This window comes from Panthera uncia, chromosome A2 (assembly GCF_023721935.1).
Source record: "Panthera uncia isolate 11264 chromosome A2, Puncia_PCG_1.0, whole genome shotgun sequence".
NCBI lineage: Eukaryota > Metazoa > Chordata > Mammalia > Carnivora > Felidae > Panthera > Panthera uncia.
The window spans coordinates 75,730,206-75,747,824 of NC_064816.1; the positions used below are offsets into that span (position 1 = coordinate 75,730,206).

Here is a 17,619-nt window from a genome sequence, read left to right on the forward strand (position 1 = left end):
GTAGGACGCAGTACTCTGTAAGTAACATTTTATTTTACTCCAGTTGTTAGCTGTCTGGGAGAGAGTTAGTGGTACCTGTCTGTACCTGAGCCTGGGAGAATAGACCACTGGGGAGGGAGTTCCTCTCAGATCTGCAGTTGGGGAGTGCACAGATTTCAAGAAATTTTTCCTGTGGTTTTCCTTCTCACGTGGAACGGTTTCTGTAGAATACTTCTTAGTTAACGTAGTTACTTACACTTTTACATCAAAACTATTCCTACCCCTATTTTAGCATTTGGCTTTCTTAATGCAAAGAAATACCATGTGTTTTTGGAAACTTCACATTATTATTAACTTTTTAAAAACTGAAGATGTAAAATTTTCAGAGTGGTATGTTGTCAGAAATGAGTTGCTCTTTACCTTCACAGGTGTGTAATCTAATGAACAGCCTGCAGTCAGTAGGAAATGCATTGTTTCCTTTGTGGTTACTGGCTAGCCAGTCTTTGAATGACATGCTACTCACTCACCACAAATGTTCTAAGTCGGGCCCTGCTAAGAAAGGAGTTATTTGGGTGGCGTTTACTTTCTTATATTTATTTTGAATCTTAAATTACGAGAAATACAGTTTCCTAATGGTGTGCAAGTTCATACGTTTGTTTTTGTTTTACCAGAGTCAAACCAAACATATTCTCCTACATGGGAACCAAAGATAAACGGGCCATAACCGTTCAAGAGATTGCTGTTCTCAAGTAAGTATAGAGTACATACTGGGACTCGTTCTGCAGAAACCCTAGCACCACCTTCCAGAGTCCTCCACTCCCACCTTGAAACGGTTGCTTCTGCCTATTCAAAAACACATTTTTCTTTTTTTTCTTCTTATCTGTATTTTGTAACATTTTTACAGCAAACAGGTATTATTTGTGTGGTTTTTAAAGGATTTTTGTGGTAGAGCCAAGAGAATAAGTGCTTCTTTCTCTCCTTCCTCTCTGTTGTTCATTCATTATTAATACGAGTTATTTAAAATTTAATTACAAAACAGTGAATGAGCCCTTTTGTTACACACCAGGGATATACAGATGAAAAGATGGTCTCTGCATTAGAAGCAATTATAATTTAATGGAGCAGGCAGACAAGTAAATCAGAACTTATCGCACAGTTCGATAAAAGCTAAAATGGGGGGTTGTTGGGACAGACCTGACAACAAAGCGTGGGGCTTGCTTTGGGGGGCAGGCCAGGGAGGCTTGCACAGAAATTGGGATGTGCGAGTTTTCATCTAATCAGGGCTTCTTGGCCTGTGCCATCACCTTTTGAAGTGGGTAATTCTTAGCTGGGGGCCGTCCTGTGCACGTTTAGCAGTGGCCCTTGTCACTACCCACTAGATGCCAGCAGCATTCTCCCCCAACCCATTCCCCTGCTCCCCAGCTGTGACAACCAAAAATGTCTCCAGATTTTGCCAAATGTTCCCTAAAGGGCAAAATCGCCTTGGTTGAGAACCACTGGTCCAGATTCTAGAAGGACAAGTTGGAGTTTCCTGGGGCCGTGAGGGTCTGGGGTTGCTGGTTTGAATCAAGAAAACAGCTTGTGAAAAGACGCTGGAAACGAGTTGGGGAGCGCAGCACGTGGGGTACCTGGCAGGCATTTGAGTCTTGGGGAGCTAGCAAAAATAAGGCTCAAGGGAATGGCAGGATCCAGATCCTGAGGGGCCATAGGACTCGGTGAGGATCTTGGACTTGACCGTGATATAATAAACAGAGGGATTGTGTGTAGGGGCAGGAGTAGGGGTTGTGACTGGAGCAGGTGGGTAACCCTGGAGATCAGGGCCATTGCAATGTCCTGGGGGTGGGAGAACGGAGCTCTGAACCCAGCCAGCTTAGTGAAAGGAAGGGGAAAAGATGTATTTGTAGCTCTGTGATGTCAAATTTAGGCTTTCGTCTATGCCCCCTCCTCCCCCCAAGGTAAGGAGTGGTGGGAGGGAGAAATAAAGGGACAGGAGGAAACTTCTGAGGGTTCTGTGTATGTTCGTTATCTTGAATGTGGCGATGGTCTCCTGGGCCTATTCACACAATAAAACGTGTACGTTTTGAATATGTACAGCTTACCACAGGTTAATTATGCTGTCATGAAAAGTCATTTATACTTGCTGTTCTCGCTTAAAGTAAATACATATATTTATTTGTAATTCCCATATTTTTTCATAGAGTTGAGGTGGCATCTCCTCTGCCCCACAATCCCCTGTAGTCCGCTGCTTTCCCACTGTTTGGATTCACTTGCAGTGGTGTTGGGGTTAAGCGTCCGGTTGCACCCTGCTGCATTTTCCAGTCCTTTTCCTCCTTGACCTTGGGATGGAGGCAGGATGTAGTAGTGAAAGCAGAGTAAGAACATCTGCTCTCTGTGACTTTACTGTGTGTGCAAATGCTGATGTGTTTGAAAGAGAGCAGCACAAGATACCTGAAGAAGTTCTACTTGGTGGCCTGTTCCTTTTCTTCCCACGACACATAGAATGTGGAGTCCTCTGCTGAGAGTGGAGGGGGCAGGAGTGGGGAGGGGAACTTGAAAAGAGTGTGAGGATTTGAAATCGCCTCCAGGGGGAGTGGGCCAGTGGGAGCTAGTCAGAAATGGGGAACAGCAGTGATTTGAGGGCTCAGGTTTTCCATCCTCCATGGATGTGGGACACAGAAGGTTCTTGCCTTCCCTTTGGGAGCTAAAATATCATTGTAGACAATTCCTGTGCTTTCTGGCTGGCTCTGTGAATTTTTTTCACATAAATTAAAAAATAAGTAAAAAAATAAATAAATAAATAAATTCATCGCCTGGCTGGCAGTCAGTGGAGCATGCAACTCTTGATCTCAGGGTTGTGAGTTTGAGCCCCATGTTGGGTGTGGAGGTGACTTAAAAACAAAATCTTTTAAAAAATAAGTTAGTTTTGTTTTCATCACAGAAAGAACGAGGTAGAAAGTGAAATTTAGCCATAATTGTCCTTCCTCCTAGTTGCCTTATGCACAGCTCGGTGTGTTTTTTGTGAGCGACTCTTTTCCTTTGAACCAAAATATTTATATAGAATGTGTTCTCGTGAACAGTAAATGGTGTACCTCTTTCCCTTTTAGTACATAGCAAAAGATATTTAGATATATGGCGAATCCTAATTTATGAACTGTTACTCTATTTGGGGATGTTGACATTGTTTCCCATTTCTTGCTATTATAAGCAATTCCATGATAGACATATCGGTAGCTAAATCTTGGGCACATCTGTGAAAACTCCATTAAGATAAACTTAGCAGTGGAATTCTGACTTAAAGAGAATGTGAAACTCAGGTTTTGGGTTTTTGATACCAAGGCCTAATTACCCTATGGAAAGGCAGTACCAACTTACCACCTCTATTCTGCTTCCCCAGAATCCTCCCTAACACAGCTTGTGATTTAAAAAAAAAGAAAAAAAAAAATCAGGGATGTCTGGGTGGCTCAGTCGGTTAAGCGTCTGACTTTAGGTCAGGTCATGATCTCACGGTTTGTGGGTTCGAGCCCCACATCAGGCTCTATGCTGACAGCCCAGAGCCTGGAACTTGCTTCAGATTCTGTGTCTCCCTCTCTCTCTGCCCCTTCCCTGCTCACAGTCTGTCGCTCAACAATAAATAAATGTTAAAATTGTTTTTTAATAAAATAAATCATTTGCTAATTTGAGGTCAGAACATGGCATCTCCTTATTTTAGATTGCATTATATGATGTGAAATCTTTGAATATTTGGAATGAAGATATTAATCTCTCTTCTTGGTCAACCACCAGGTGTCCTACTTGATCACACTGCGCTCTGTCTCCATAGCCCTTTGCTGCTTTTATCATCTTCCTGTTGACTTAGTAAGAAACCATATTAGACACCTCAGCGTTGGCCTTTGGAAAGCACATAGCACTTATCTCGCGGATGCAGGCTACACCCTTCGTTTGCTTAATGGATACCCGGGGCCAGGCAGGCGGCCTTTCCCGTGAGAACTGGTAGACAGGATAAACCCTCTCTGCCACACAGGCGTTTTAATTATTGCTGAATCGCTCAATCCTAGGGGTAAGCAGCATTGCTTTCCAGCTTCATGTAACTCTCCAGCCACCTCGTCATTTTCACAGGATCTCAGGCAGGAACAGCCTCATTCAGAATGATTTGTTTCTTTTCTTACCTCTTCCTGCCAGTCTCCTTTTTGAACCTGGGCCAGTTTCAGTGCCTTTGTTAATAAGGGCTGTTATGCAACCTGTTGCTTACGTTGGCTCCTTATGTTTGAGAGTGAGATTTTTAGTATTCCCAAGTTATTCACAGAATTCACTATGAATTTACAAACCAGAGAGCTCCATCTGAGGTCGTCAAAATTACAACTGTGAACAGTATCATGAAGATACTGTCTATACCACTTCATCTCTTATCAGGGAATACCCATCCTTCAGAATGAATATAGCTCCTGCTTTCTCCTGTGCCAGTGGGATTCAGAAATACGTGTCTGTTGTATGTTCAAGAATAGACAATAGAGGGGCACCTGGGTGGCTCAGTTGGTTAAATGTCTGACTTCGGCTCAGGTCATGATCTCATGATTCGTGTGTTCAAGCCCTGCATCAGGCTCTGTGTTGACAGCTCACAGCCTGGAGCCTGCTTCGGATTCTGTGACTTCCCCTCTCTCTCTCTCTCTCTCTCTCTCTCTCTCTCTCTCTCTCTGTCTCTCAAAAAGAAATAAAGAATTAAAAAACTTTAAAATAAAGGGATTGGCAACAGAATGTGATCCATCCATAAGAAGGAATGGAGTACTGACGCATACTACAGCATGGGTGAATCTTTAAAATGTGATGCGGAGTAAAAGAAGTCAGGCACCAAAGGCCACATATGATCTGATTACATTTATATGCAATGTCCACAGCAGGGAAATGTGTAGAGACAGAGAGTAAGTGAGTGCTTGCCAGGGGCTGCAGCCAGCGGGAAAGGGGTAAGTAGGTGTAGGGTTTTTTGGGATCATGGAAACGTTCTGGGATTAGATAGCCATAACTGTTGCACAACATTGTGAATATACTAAAAGCACTGAACTTTGTAACAGTTAAAATTACCAATTTTAGGTTATGTTAATTCTATCTCAGCTTTAAAAAGAAGGAAAACAACAGAGCAGGCACCTTCATGGCTCTCTCAGAGTACCCTCCAGGATCTCCCCAGAGCTGCCAGGTTGCCTTAAATATTTTGTTTCTGTGTAGTTGTTACTGACCAAAGAGGAGTTCTGTCCTCGTCTTCCTCACTCTGTGCATCATAATCCCTCTGCCTCCTGAATTCTTTGGGATATAGTTTCTGGATGAATTTATGCCTTGTTGGTTCCGCCAGTGTCCCCCTCTATATGCAGTCAATGCCTGGTGCCCCTTTGCTTATGGAGCTGCTCTGAGCAGCTGGTCCAAGGCTGGACCTGACCTGCTCTGTGCTATGTGGTTCTCAGGTTGGACAAGGGGTTGGTGGTGGGGAGGGGATGGAGTATGAGCTCTGCCTGTTTCCCAACTTCTGGTTAGCTTCCTACATTTTGTGTTAATTAATGGGGCAATGACAGATTTTTTTTCTCAAATTTGGTCAGCCTGCTTCTGCACATATTGAACTAGGAAACAAATAAGCTGATTGATATGCATCAAAGAATTGATTGTCCTCAGAAAGTATAGGGAAATTTTCAGCAAAGAAAAAGAGAATTCTGTGAGATGAAATGGCAAGGTGGGGTTATATAGGTGCATTTTAAGCAATTTATTTAACTCAGTAGCAGCATATTTTTAACTAAGGAGTAAGATAAAACTTACCCAAGAATTTTTCACGTAACACTGGGACTTCAGACACTGCAGGGCACGGTTCACTCCTTTGTGGGGCTGCGTCCACGATCTGCTACTTTGGGTGTATAGACCAGGCACTTTGGGGCAGAGCTCAGCCTTTTATACAGGCCCGAGGCCCAGAATCCACTTTCAGACACACACCCACACTTCCAACTCTTGTATTTCAGGCCACAGCTGGACCATGTCTCCCGCTAGCGGGAATGAGCTCAGGGACCAGTGCTGAAAACCAGTCTAGAGCGTAAAGTATGTTATTCAGCAAAGTGAAGCACAAACGCTCTTCATTCTAGTAGTTCTCAGAGTAGCTATCTTTTCAGAGGAAATCTGAATTTAGAAAAACTTAAAACTGTTTCCTTATGTGCAATGATATACTATGCAGCATTATTTATAATTTTGAGAACTTGTGAACAACCCAAATGGCACAAATTGGGGAATCTTAAGTAAAAAAGTAAATTTCAATTGATGAATTATTTTCAAGCATATTGGATTATTCCTAATTTTATTTTATTTACTTTAATTTTCTTTTTTAATGTTTATTTTTGAGAGACAGAGACAGCACAAGCAGGAGAGGCGCAGAGAGAGACGGATACAGAATCCAAAGCAGTCTCCACGCTCTGAGCTGTCAGCACAGGGCCTGACGTGGGGCTCGAACTTGTGAACCAAGAGATCGTGACCTGAGCCCATGTTGTACAATTAACCGACTAAAACACCTAGGCACGCCAGATTATTTCTAATTTTAAAAAACCTCTTTACCAAAGTAGAGATGAATGTTGTCATAACAATATAAAAATATTTTAACATGACAAAATTTGAAAATCTCAAATGAGGGGCTCCTGGGTGGTTCAGTTGGTTGACTGTCCAACTTTAACTCAGGTCATGATCTCACAGCTCATGGGTTTGAGCCCCGCATCGGGCTCTGTGCTGATGGCTCAGAGCCTGGAGCCTGCTTCAGATTCTGCATGTGTGTGTTTCTCTCTCTCTGCCCTACTCCCACTCGTGCTCTGTCTCTCAAAAATGAATAAACATTAAAAGTCAATTTCAAATGAAAAGCCATTGTCTTATTTTTTTAAAGTTTATTTTCTGCTTGAGAGAGCGCGGGAGGGGCAAAGAGAATCCCACACAGGTTCCACACTGTCAGCACAGAGCCTGACTCAGGGCTCAATCCCACAAATGGTAAGGTCATGACCTGAGCCAGGATCATGAGTCAGATCCCTGGGGCACCTTGGTGGCTCAGTTGGTTGAGTGTCCGACTTCAACTCAGGTCATGATCTCACAGTTCTTGAGTTTGAGCCCCACATCAGGCTGTGTGCTCAGAGGTCAGAGCCTGGAGCCTGCTCTAGATTCTGTATCTCCCTCTCTCTCTGCCCCTCCCTGCTCCCATTCTTTCTCTTTCTTTCAAAAATAAACATTTAAAAAATTTATTTTTATTATTTAAAAAAAAGTTTTTTGATGTTTGTTTATTTTTGAGAGGGAGAGAGACAGTGCAAGCAGGGGAGGGGCAGAGAAAGAAGGAGACCCAGAATCCGAAGCAGGCTCCAGGCTCTGAGCTGTCAGCACAGAGCCCAATGCGGAGCCCGAACCCGTGAATTGTGAGATCATTAACTGAACCAAAGTTGGACACTTAGCTGACTGAGCCACACAGGTGCCCCCACAGTGTACCTTTTTAAAAGGACATAAATCAAAATGGCACATGTGATGCTGTTATTTTAAAATGTGGAGTCCAAGCCACTGAGCTGCAGCTGACCTGGTTGCCAGTCTGTGTGTGAAAAACACTTGCCCTTTTCTTCCCTTGACCTCCTTGTTGCTTAGCACGACAAGCTGCATGGTGTAAAGCAGGTGGCGAGAACAGGAAAACCTGAGTGAGCATCACCTATCCTGCTCCTTCCTAAACCATCCACTTTTTGCATCAGAGGTGGGCTGGGGAGCGAGAAACGGAAGCTCCCCCTCAGCCCCTGGAACAACAGTGCCCAGAGTTCTGTTTTTCTCCACAACCAGTGGAAACTTGTAAAAACCCAGTAGTGAAAATTAGTGGGTTAGTGAACCCATGGAGGTCGACTCTGCTCTAAATGAGCCATGATAAAAAGTAATCACTACTCTAAGCCAAAACAAAACAGAAGTGCCCTTCTTACTAGGAAAACAACTGTAAACGTACTCTACTTAACGTACTTTAATAATCTCCAACTAGGAATACTCTTTCTAAGGATGACTTAAATCCCAGACCTACTAAAAAAATATTCATGAACATAACTACAGTTTTACTATATAGTCCTTATTTACGGAAGAATGCCAGCTAAAGCAGGAGTGGTAGTACAGAAAAACACATCAATCCAGTAGTATTTGCTTCAGGCAATATGAATTCTCAGATACCTGAACAAGCTGATGCAAGACTGTGGGAGAACAGGGTAGTTGCCCAGTTTTTAAAATACCACCCTTCAGTTTACTAATTACAAAGAAAGGAAGGGGCGCCTGGGGTGGTTCAGTCGGTTAAGCATCTCAGTTCAGGTCAGGATCTCACAGTTCCTGAGTTTGATCCCCACATCAGGCTCTCTGCTGTCACTGTAGAGCCCGCTTTAATCCTCTGTCCCCCTCTCTCTGCCTCTCTCCTGCTGATGTTCTCTTTCTTTCTCTCAAAACTAATAAACATTTTTTTTTTTTAATTTTTTTTTTCTCAACATTTTTTATTTATTTTTGGGACAGAGAGAGACAGAGCATGAACGGGGGAGGGGCAGAGAGAGAGGGAGACACAGAATCGGAAACAGGCTCCAGGCTCCGAGCCATCAGCCCAGAGCCTGACGCGGGGCTCGAACTCACGGACCGCGAGATCGTGACCTGGCTGAAGTCGGGCGCTTAACCGACTGCGCCACCCAGGTGCCCCACTAATAAACATTTTTAAGTGGATGGATGGATGGATGAATGGATGGATGGATGGATGGTAGGGGAAAAGAGAGAAAGGTCCCATTACAGTAGAAAAACCTAGCAAGTACCATCATAACCCAGTGATTAAGTTTATACCATCAGTGATGGACAGACTGAACATTATTGCCTTTTGCTGTGATACACCAAAACCACAGTATCACCTACGTAATATGTGTACCTAAGTCTAATCACGAGGCGTCAATCAGGCAAATCCAAATGTAAAGGCATGGTGTAAAACAGCTGGCCTGGATTCTGCTAAAAGCCCGATACCAACGTAACGCAAAAGGCTGGGCAGATCCAGATACCTTAATGGCGAATAACTGGATGTCCCAATGGGAGTATGTGGTCCTCGGTTAGATCTTGAATTTTAGGAGCTTAAAAAAAATCGAAATTGTGTTACTGGGTAATTGAGTGAGTTTGGATATGGATTGCTTGTTGGTAGTGTGGAATTTCATGTTAGGCTTCCTGAGCGTGACCTGCTTGGTTAGGCAGGCAACTGCCTGTTCTAGGAGACACACACACAGCTCTCTAGGAGTAAGGTGTGATGTCTGCAACTAACTCACATGGGTCAGTCAAGCATTTACTTTGTGGGTGTTTATAGATCTAGAAAGAGATGTAAAGTAAATCTTGGGAAAAGTTAACATTTGGTCAATCTCCCTGCAAAGTATAAGGTTCATTACATTGTTGCCACTTTTCTGTCATTTGAATTTTTATAATTTAACAATCAGGAAATTTTCTGAAGTATAAACTACTCTAAATTCACAAAATGGGAGTTACTATTTGCAAAACGTGTGGTAAAGAGATTACCTTACTATATAAAAACAGCAAGAAAAATAATATCAAAAATAGGTTTAAAAAAGGCAGAGGCGGGTGGGGGGGGGGCGCGGGTGGCAGCGGCACCTGTATGACTTACTTGGTTGAGCATCCTAGCTCTTGATTTCGGCTCAGGTCACAGTCTCGTGGTTCATGAGATCAAGCCCGGCATCAGGCTCTGCGCTAACAGCGCAGACCCTGCTTGAGATTCTGTATCTTTCCTCTCTGCCCACCCCTTGTTCATGTACACGTTTGAGCTCTCACTCTCTCTAAATAAGTAAACACATCTTAGAAATAGGTTAAAAAAATAGGTAACAGAAGAAACAGGCAGTTCGCAGTCAACATATGTAGAAATGTTTAAATGTCCCTTGCAGTAGGAAGTATGTAGGTAAAAACCAAGATAAAATACCATTCTTAACAGACTGGCAGAGCTCAAAAAGGTTTATAATATGCTATGGGAGGAGACACAGGGATGAGGCAGCAGCAAGCACTTACATATTAATAGTGGGAACATAAATTGATAAAACATTTTTTTTTTTAATTAAAAAAAAATTTTTTTTTTTACCGTTCATTTTTGAGACAGAGAGAGACAGAGCATGAATGGGGGAGGGTCAGAGAGAGAGGGAGACACAGAATCCGAAACAGGCTCCAGGCTCTGAGCAGTCAGCACAGAGCCCGACACAGGGCTCGAACTCACGGACCATGAGATCATGACCTGAGCTGAAGTCGGACGCTTAACCGACTGAGCCACCCAGGCGCCCCAATAAAACATTTTTGGAGGGCAATAGGGATTAAAATTTTAAATCCACATCTAGGGATTTATTCCAGTCATGTACCTATATAGATGCACAAAGAAGTATGTGTAAGGTTATTTTCTATAGAATTGTGTGTGATAGCAAAAGATAGGTAGCAATTTAAATGCCCTTCAAAGGAGACTGGTCACGTAAAGGATTGAATATCCATGTAGGACAGCAGCCATCCTTGTGCCGCTGGCCAAAGAACGAGGCAGCTTCAGAAGTACTGCGTGAATAAAGTAAACCTCGGATTTTCATTGTTTTTTTTGAAGTTTATTTTGAGAGAGAAAGTGCAGGGGGGGGAGGGGCAGAGAAAAGGAGAGAGCATTCCAAGTAGGCTATCAGTGCAGATTCCAACACAGGGCTCAGACCCACAAGCTACGAGATCATGACCTGAGCCAAAGTCAGACGATTAACCGACTGAGCCATTCAGGCACCCCATCAGATATTCATTTTTAAGTGAAAAAAGCAAGATGCTGAACAATTTATAATGTAATGAAATTTGTTTTCTAAAAGGGAGGATCTGGGTATTAGTTACATGGTCGTGTTTACTTTGTGAAAATTCATCAAGCAGAACACTTATGAGTTGTGTATTTTTCCATATATATGACATTTATGTTAAAAGCGTCCCAAAAAATACTTAGAGGAGACAGTAGGTACTTACATGCTTCTATATACAGAAAGTGTTTCTGGAAGGAAACATGAGGAGCTATTAACATTGGCTACTGGTGGGGAGAGTTGTTAAGGGCTGGAGAAAGGACAAAAGTTTTTCAGTCCTCTATTTGTTTTTCTACATGTATTACTACTTAGGGATTTTTCATGAACACTTTCTAATACCTTTTAAATTATAGCAAGGTACACATTCGTGGTAAGATTCCATCTCTATCTGTCTGTCTATCTATCTGTCTGTCTATATCTATCATGTGTTTAAGAAGAAAAGACTGGAGGGGTACCTGGGTGGTTCAGTTGGTTAAGTGTCTGACTCTTGATTTCAGCTCAGGTCATGATCTCATGGTTTGTGGGTTTGAGCCCCACATCAGGCTCAGCGCTTACAGTGAAAAAGCATGCTTCAGATTCTCTCTCACTCTCTCTCTCTCTCTCTCTGCCCCTCCCCTTCTCTCTCCCTCTCTCTCTCAAACTTTAAAAAAAAGAAAAAGAAAAGAATGAAAAAAAAAAGAATGGGAGGAATTACAAAGTTAGATATTAACATTGTTTTCAGGTAATGAAACTATAAATTGCCTTTCTTTGTACTTTTCCAAGTTTCCTGTAGCAAGATTACAATATTTTTCTGAAAATGGGACTGACTCTTTAAAATGTTTAATAACAATCTCTGCAGTTGTATGGGATTGCTCTCTGCTCTTATCCCCTTGCCGCACCCTTCCCCCGTCACAAAAAGTAGCAGATTGTGCCTATATGATTGTCCCATTACTCATTATAAATAACTTGAGGCTTTATGAGTATAAATATGGCCCAGGTTACATCTGTCCAATAAGAATGAACCAGTATCATTTTGCTGGAGGAACAGTCCAGAGAAAAATGGAAAGTAACGCTCACCCTAGCTGCTGGGGTGCCTTTTTCACTCTTCATAGCGTGCTGCAGTCTGGTTTCAAGTAGAAACAAGTAACAAGAGTCCTGGACTATTTTTCAGTGAGGCAGTATTTCATGATCTCTTTGTGTTCCTTTTTTTATTTTATATTTTTTAGAATAACTGCTCAAAGACTTGCCCACTTGAACAAGTGCTTGATGAACTTTAAGCTAGGGAATTTCAGCTATCAGAAAAACCCTCTGAAATTGGGAGAGCTTCAAGGGAACCACTTCACTGTTGTCCTCAGGTAAAGAACTGCAGGTAGGAATGCAGACTAGAGGGTCTTGCTGGAGCACCTCACGTCTGTTTGCACCAGTGATCAACCCAGGTGAGCTGGCACTAACAGGTGTGGCAGGAAAGGAAGGCAGAGCAGAGCCCCATAGGGCCGGGAGAGCAAGTACTGCTGGAGTATTTGTACCAACGCCCCCTCACCTCTCAGAACTCAGCCCTTCCTTTGGAGAGAAGCTGTCTGCTTCCAACACAGGGTTTAAAGATCAAGAGGCTGTGCTTCCACCTACATGCAGTACCTGGATGGGCGCACTCACAGACACAAGAAATAGAGTAGAGGTTACCTGGGGCCTGGCGTAGGAGGGGGAAAGGAGAGCTATTGTTTAGTGGGTACAGAGCTTCCATTTACAATTTAAAAAAAGAAAAGAGTCCTCAGGAGGTAGAGAGAAGGCTACCGGGGATAAGGGAAAGGCAGGGAGGAGCACCTGGCTGGCTCAGTAGGAAGAGCATGTGACTCTTGATATCGGAGTCATGAGTTCGAGCTCCACGTGGGGTGTAGAGATTACTTAAATAAAACTTAAAAAAAAATTTTTAATGTTTCTTTATTTTTGAGTGAGAGTTTGAATGGGGGAGGGGCAGAGAGAGAGAGGGACATAAAATCTGAAGCAGGCTCTAGGTTCTGTCAGCATAGAGCCTGATGCCAGGCTTGAACCTGTGAACCGGGAGATCATGACCTGAGCTGAAGTCAGACGCTTAACCGACTGAGCCACCCAGGGCAGCCCTAAAACCTTTTTTAAAAAAAGGGGAAAGGCATGGAAGCTAAGCCATATCATTTATGATATGTATCCATGAATGTGTTTCACTAAATTTTTTTCTGGGAAATTTGGGCCCTTAACAGAAATATAACAGGAACTGATGAACAAGTTCAGCAAGCCATGAACTCTCTCAAGGAGATTGGATTTATTAACTACTATGGAATGCAAAGATTTGGAACTACCGCTGTCCCCACATATCAAGTTGGAAGGTTTGTATTTCATTCCTTAACTTTTGTCTAAAAGAGCTCTCATAAAAAAAGAAGAAAGATTTTTTGTTGCTGTGATTTTTAAATTTATTTTAATGTTTATTTATTTTTGAGAGAGAGACCGTGAGTAGGGTAGGGGCAGAGAGAGAGGGGAAACACAGGATCCGAAGCAGGCTCCAGGCTCTGAACTGTCAGCACAGAGCCCGACACAGGACTCAAACTTATAAACCATGAGATGATGACCTGAGCTGAAGTCACACTTAACCAACTGAGCCACCCAGGTGCCCTGTTGCTGTCATTTATAACTATTCATGTCTGGGCCAAATGAACCAGTGTATCTCATCAACTGATCCATAATATCCTTCTAATTTTTTTGTGTTTTAAGATAATACATGTACATGGAAAAAATAAAAATACATCAGTGTTCAGAAGGATATAACCCAAAAAGTAAGTTTTTCTCCCATTGGGGATTCTGTTTTTAGTTTTTTTTTATAGGTAAATCTTGGCTCAGTACAATAAGCAGTTGGGTGACTGCGACCCAGAGTAGCCTGACAGAGATGGTGTAGTTTGTGATCTCTGTTAACAAGCACTTCCCAGTTTATTAAACTTACATCTCCACTCTCCCACCTTTAAAGACAGTGGCATAGGATATAAATTGCGTGGTAAAATTTATTTTAAGAAATCTGATTCTCTTGGGGCGCCTGGGTGGCTCAGTCATTTGAGCATAGGTCATGATCTCACTGTTCATGAGGTTGAGCCCACATCAGGCTCACTGCTGTCAGCGCAGAGCCCGCTCCAGATCCTCTGTCCCCTTCTCTCTCTGCCCCTCCCCTGGTTATACTCCTTATCTCAAAAATAAATATTTAAAAATTAAAAAGAAATCTGATTCTCTTTTAGGCAGTAAATAGGGAATCCCTCTAGGGTAAGGTAGGGTGGGGATTCCATCAATAAACAGACTCTCGGCGTTATTCGAGCTCCATGTTGGGTGTAGAGGTTACTTAATAAGTAAGTAAATTAACCTGAAAAATAACTAAATACTTGGTTTCATAAACCTAAACCTGTATATGCTGCCCTGCTGTCCTGTAGACTGTGTTACATAAAGTAATCATTCTCATGGGAGTTAGGATTGTAGAGGTTATGAGTTGGTGGTAATCTGAGAGCTTACATAGTTTGCATTCTTCCTTGGGTTTCAAACCCCTGTTGTAGCAAAGGTGAAATTTAGGCTTGGGGTTTGCTGGAGCTCACCAGTTTTCCTCCGTAGTCCTAGGAACAGAGGACTTTTCTGGACTTCCAGTGCATGGTTGCAGCAGCCGACTACACGAAGTTGCATCTGTTCATGTGTTTTTAAAAACACAACATGATAAAAATCTGTGATGTAGTATTCCTCTACCTCTAGGCAGTGTTGTAAAAGTTAAAAGCTCAGGCAGTAAAGTCAGACTTGGGTTTTGAGCCTCAGACTACTCATCTGTAAAATGGAGGTCATAATACTAACCCCACAGGGTGGTGAAATGGAAATGACATGGTGTCTATGCAGCATCTATTTCTATGCCTTAAATACAGTAAGTGCTCAATAAGCAGAAATAATATTTTATTTGAGAGAGAGAGAGAGAGAGAGAGAGAGAGAGAATCTTGAGCAGGCTCCATGCTCACCGTGGAGTCTGATGCAGGGCTCCATCCCATGACCCTGGGATCATGACCTGAGTCAAAATCAGAAGTCAAAAGCTCAAACAACTGAGCCATCCAAGCATCCCCAGAAAGTAATATTTTAAAACTAAAGCATCCTAAGCACAGAAAGAATTTTTGCCAAGAAGAAAACTAAAGTAACTGGTAATCATTATTATTAGATAATAAATGATGATGTTTTCAATCTTGCTAAATGGCCAAAGGACATTGATAAAGATAGTGAAGATGTTAATTGTATTATGGGACAGAATATTTAAGGAAAAACTGTATCAACTTTTGAATTTGTAATGAATTTGGCAGAAGAACAGCGGTGGGACCCTGCAAATTTTGTACTCCAAAGGTAGTGTAAAATGATTAATGAAAATGAGGTCAGATTTATCAAAAATATAAAGGAGCAAAAATTGCATGGCATGCCTTAAGTATACAGTATGAGTATACAGTGCATTTAGAATCCCAAATCAACAGCTTCCACAACATAAGAATATTTCCTAGCTTCAAAGAAGCCCACTGTTACCATCATAGGAAAACAAAAACAAAAAACAAAACCCTTAGTTTCGAGTTTTGGAAGGGTGACTTCCATCCAGGATTTTTAAAGAACTCTTACAAAGCAAAGACACAAGGACAAATGACAGTCTAAAAACGGGCAAGTGAGAGGCACCTCGGTGGCTCAGTCTTTTGAGTGTCTGACTCTTGATTTCGGCTCAGGTCATGATCCCAGGGTCTGTGACAAGCCCACATGGAGCCTGCTTAAGATATTCTCTCTCTCTCTCTCTCTCTCTCTCTCTCTCTCTCTCTCTCTCTCTGCTTTTGCCCCTCCCCCACTCACATACACGTGCACACTCTGTCTCCAAAAAAAAAATAAATAACTAAAATAAAAACAGGTGATCTGAGTAGACATTTCTCCAAAGAACATAGATTAATGGCCAGAAAGCACACGGAAAGATGTTCAACATCATTAGGGAATCACTAATCATTAGGGAAAAGCAATTTAAAACCCCAATGAGCTATCACTTCACATCCACTATGATGGCTAAAGTCAAAAAGACTTACAATAAAAAGTGTTGGTGAGGATGTGAAGAAATTGGAACCTGCATGCCCTGCTGGTAAAAATGTAAAATAGTACACCTATTTTGGATAACAGCCTGGCTAGTCCTCTACACCAAGTACCATATAACTCAGCTATTGCACTTCTAGGTATATACTCAAGAATTTGAAAACGTGCGTCATACAAAAGTTTACACCAATGTTTATAGCAGCCAGAAAAAGGGAAACGACCCAGATGCCCATCAACTGATAAATGGATAAACAAAATGTGATGTATCCATACAATGGAATATTATTCAACAATAAAAATAAACGATGAGCACCTGGGTGGCTCAGTTGGTTAAGCCTCCAGCTCTTTTTTTTTTTTTTTTTAAGTTTTATTTATTTGCAAAGGGAGAGAGAATCCCAAGCAGGCTCTATACTGTGACCACCACATGGGACTCAAATCCACCAACTGTGAGACCATGACCTGAGCCAAAACCAAGAGTCAGAAGTTCAGCTGACTGAGCCACCCAGGTGCCCCAAGCCTCTGACTCTTGATTTTGGCTCAGGTCATGATCTCATGATTCGTGAGATCGAGCCCTGAGCTGGGCTCCAGGCTGGCTATGGAGCCTGCTTAAGATTCTCTCTCTCCTCCTCTATCCCTCCCCCACCCCCCTTAAAACAAAGGGACAATAAGAGAATGGAGTACTGATACTTGCTACGACACGGATAAACCTTGAAAACATGCTAAGTGAAAGAAGCTAGTCACAAAAGGCAAAATACTGTAGGATGCATTTATATGAGTTATCCAGATTACACAAATCCATAGAGAAAGGAGGTTGATTAATGGTGCCTAGGTCTGGGGGAGGAGTAATAGTGACTGCTCATGGGTGCAGGATTTCTTTTTGGGTGATAAAAATGTTCCAGAATTGATTGTGTAACGTTGCACAATTCTGTGAGTATACCATAAGCCATTATATTGTGTACTTAAATGGATGAATTATATGGATACATGAATTACACCTAAGTAAAACATTTTTCTTTAAAGGTATAATAAATCTTTGCATATATGGTCAAATAACAAGGATGACAAGACCATTCAATGGTAAAGGACTGTCTTTTCAATAAGTTGTGTCGGGGAAATTGGGTATAAACATTAAAAAATGAAGTTGGACCCTTATCATACACCATTTACCAGAATTAATATAGATCAAAGACCTAAACATAAGAGCTACAACTATAAAATTAGAAGAAAACAGGGGAAAACCTCATGACATTTGGTTGCCAATTTCTTGGTTATAACACCAAAAGAAAAAAATAGGTTGGACTCCATAAAATTTAAGATATTTGTGTATAATATCCAGATGGCTAACAGACACATGAAAAGATGCTCAACATCACTCATCATCAAAATACAAATCAAAATACAGACAGAAATACAAATCAAAAACATGATGGGATACCACCTCACACCTACCAGAATGGCTAGAATTACACAAGAAGCAACAGATATTGGCAAGGGTGTGAAGAAAAACAGGAACCCTCTTGCATTGTTGGTGGGAATGAAAACTGGTGCAGCCACTCTGGAGAACAGTATGGAGGTTCCTTAAAACTAAAAATAGAACTACCCTGGGGCGTCTGGGTGGCTCAGTCGGTTAAGCGTCCGACTTCAGCTCAGGTCACGATCTTGCGGTCCGTGAGTTCGAGCCCCGCGTCGGGCTCTGGGCTGACAGCTCAGAGCCTGGAGCTTG

The 17,619-nt window shown here is 42.1% G+C and overlaps 1 protein-coding gene across 2 annotated transcripts in view; it reads left to right on the forward strand.

Moving 5' to 3' along the window:
* Window positions 1–17,619, forward strand: part of PUS7 (pseudouridine synthase 7) — a 54,927-nt gene that overhangs the window by 24,682 nt on the left and 12,626 nt on the right. For both annotated transcript variants that reach the window (XM_049642802.1, XM_049642803.1), the window contains exons 7-9: window positions 651–728; window positions 12,029–12,157; window positions 13,037–13,162. In XM_049642802.1, the coding sequence (XP_049498759.1) occupies window positions 651–728; window positions 12,029–12,157; window positions 13,037–13,162 (333 nt within the window). The remainder of the gene's footprint in view (window positions 1–650; window positions 729–12,028; window positions 12,158–13,036; window positions 13,163–17,619) is intronic.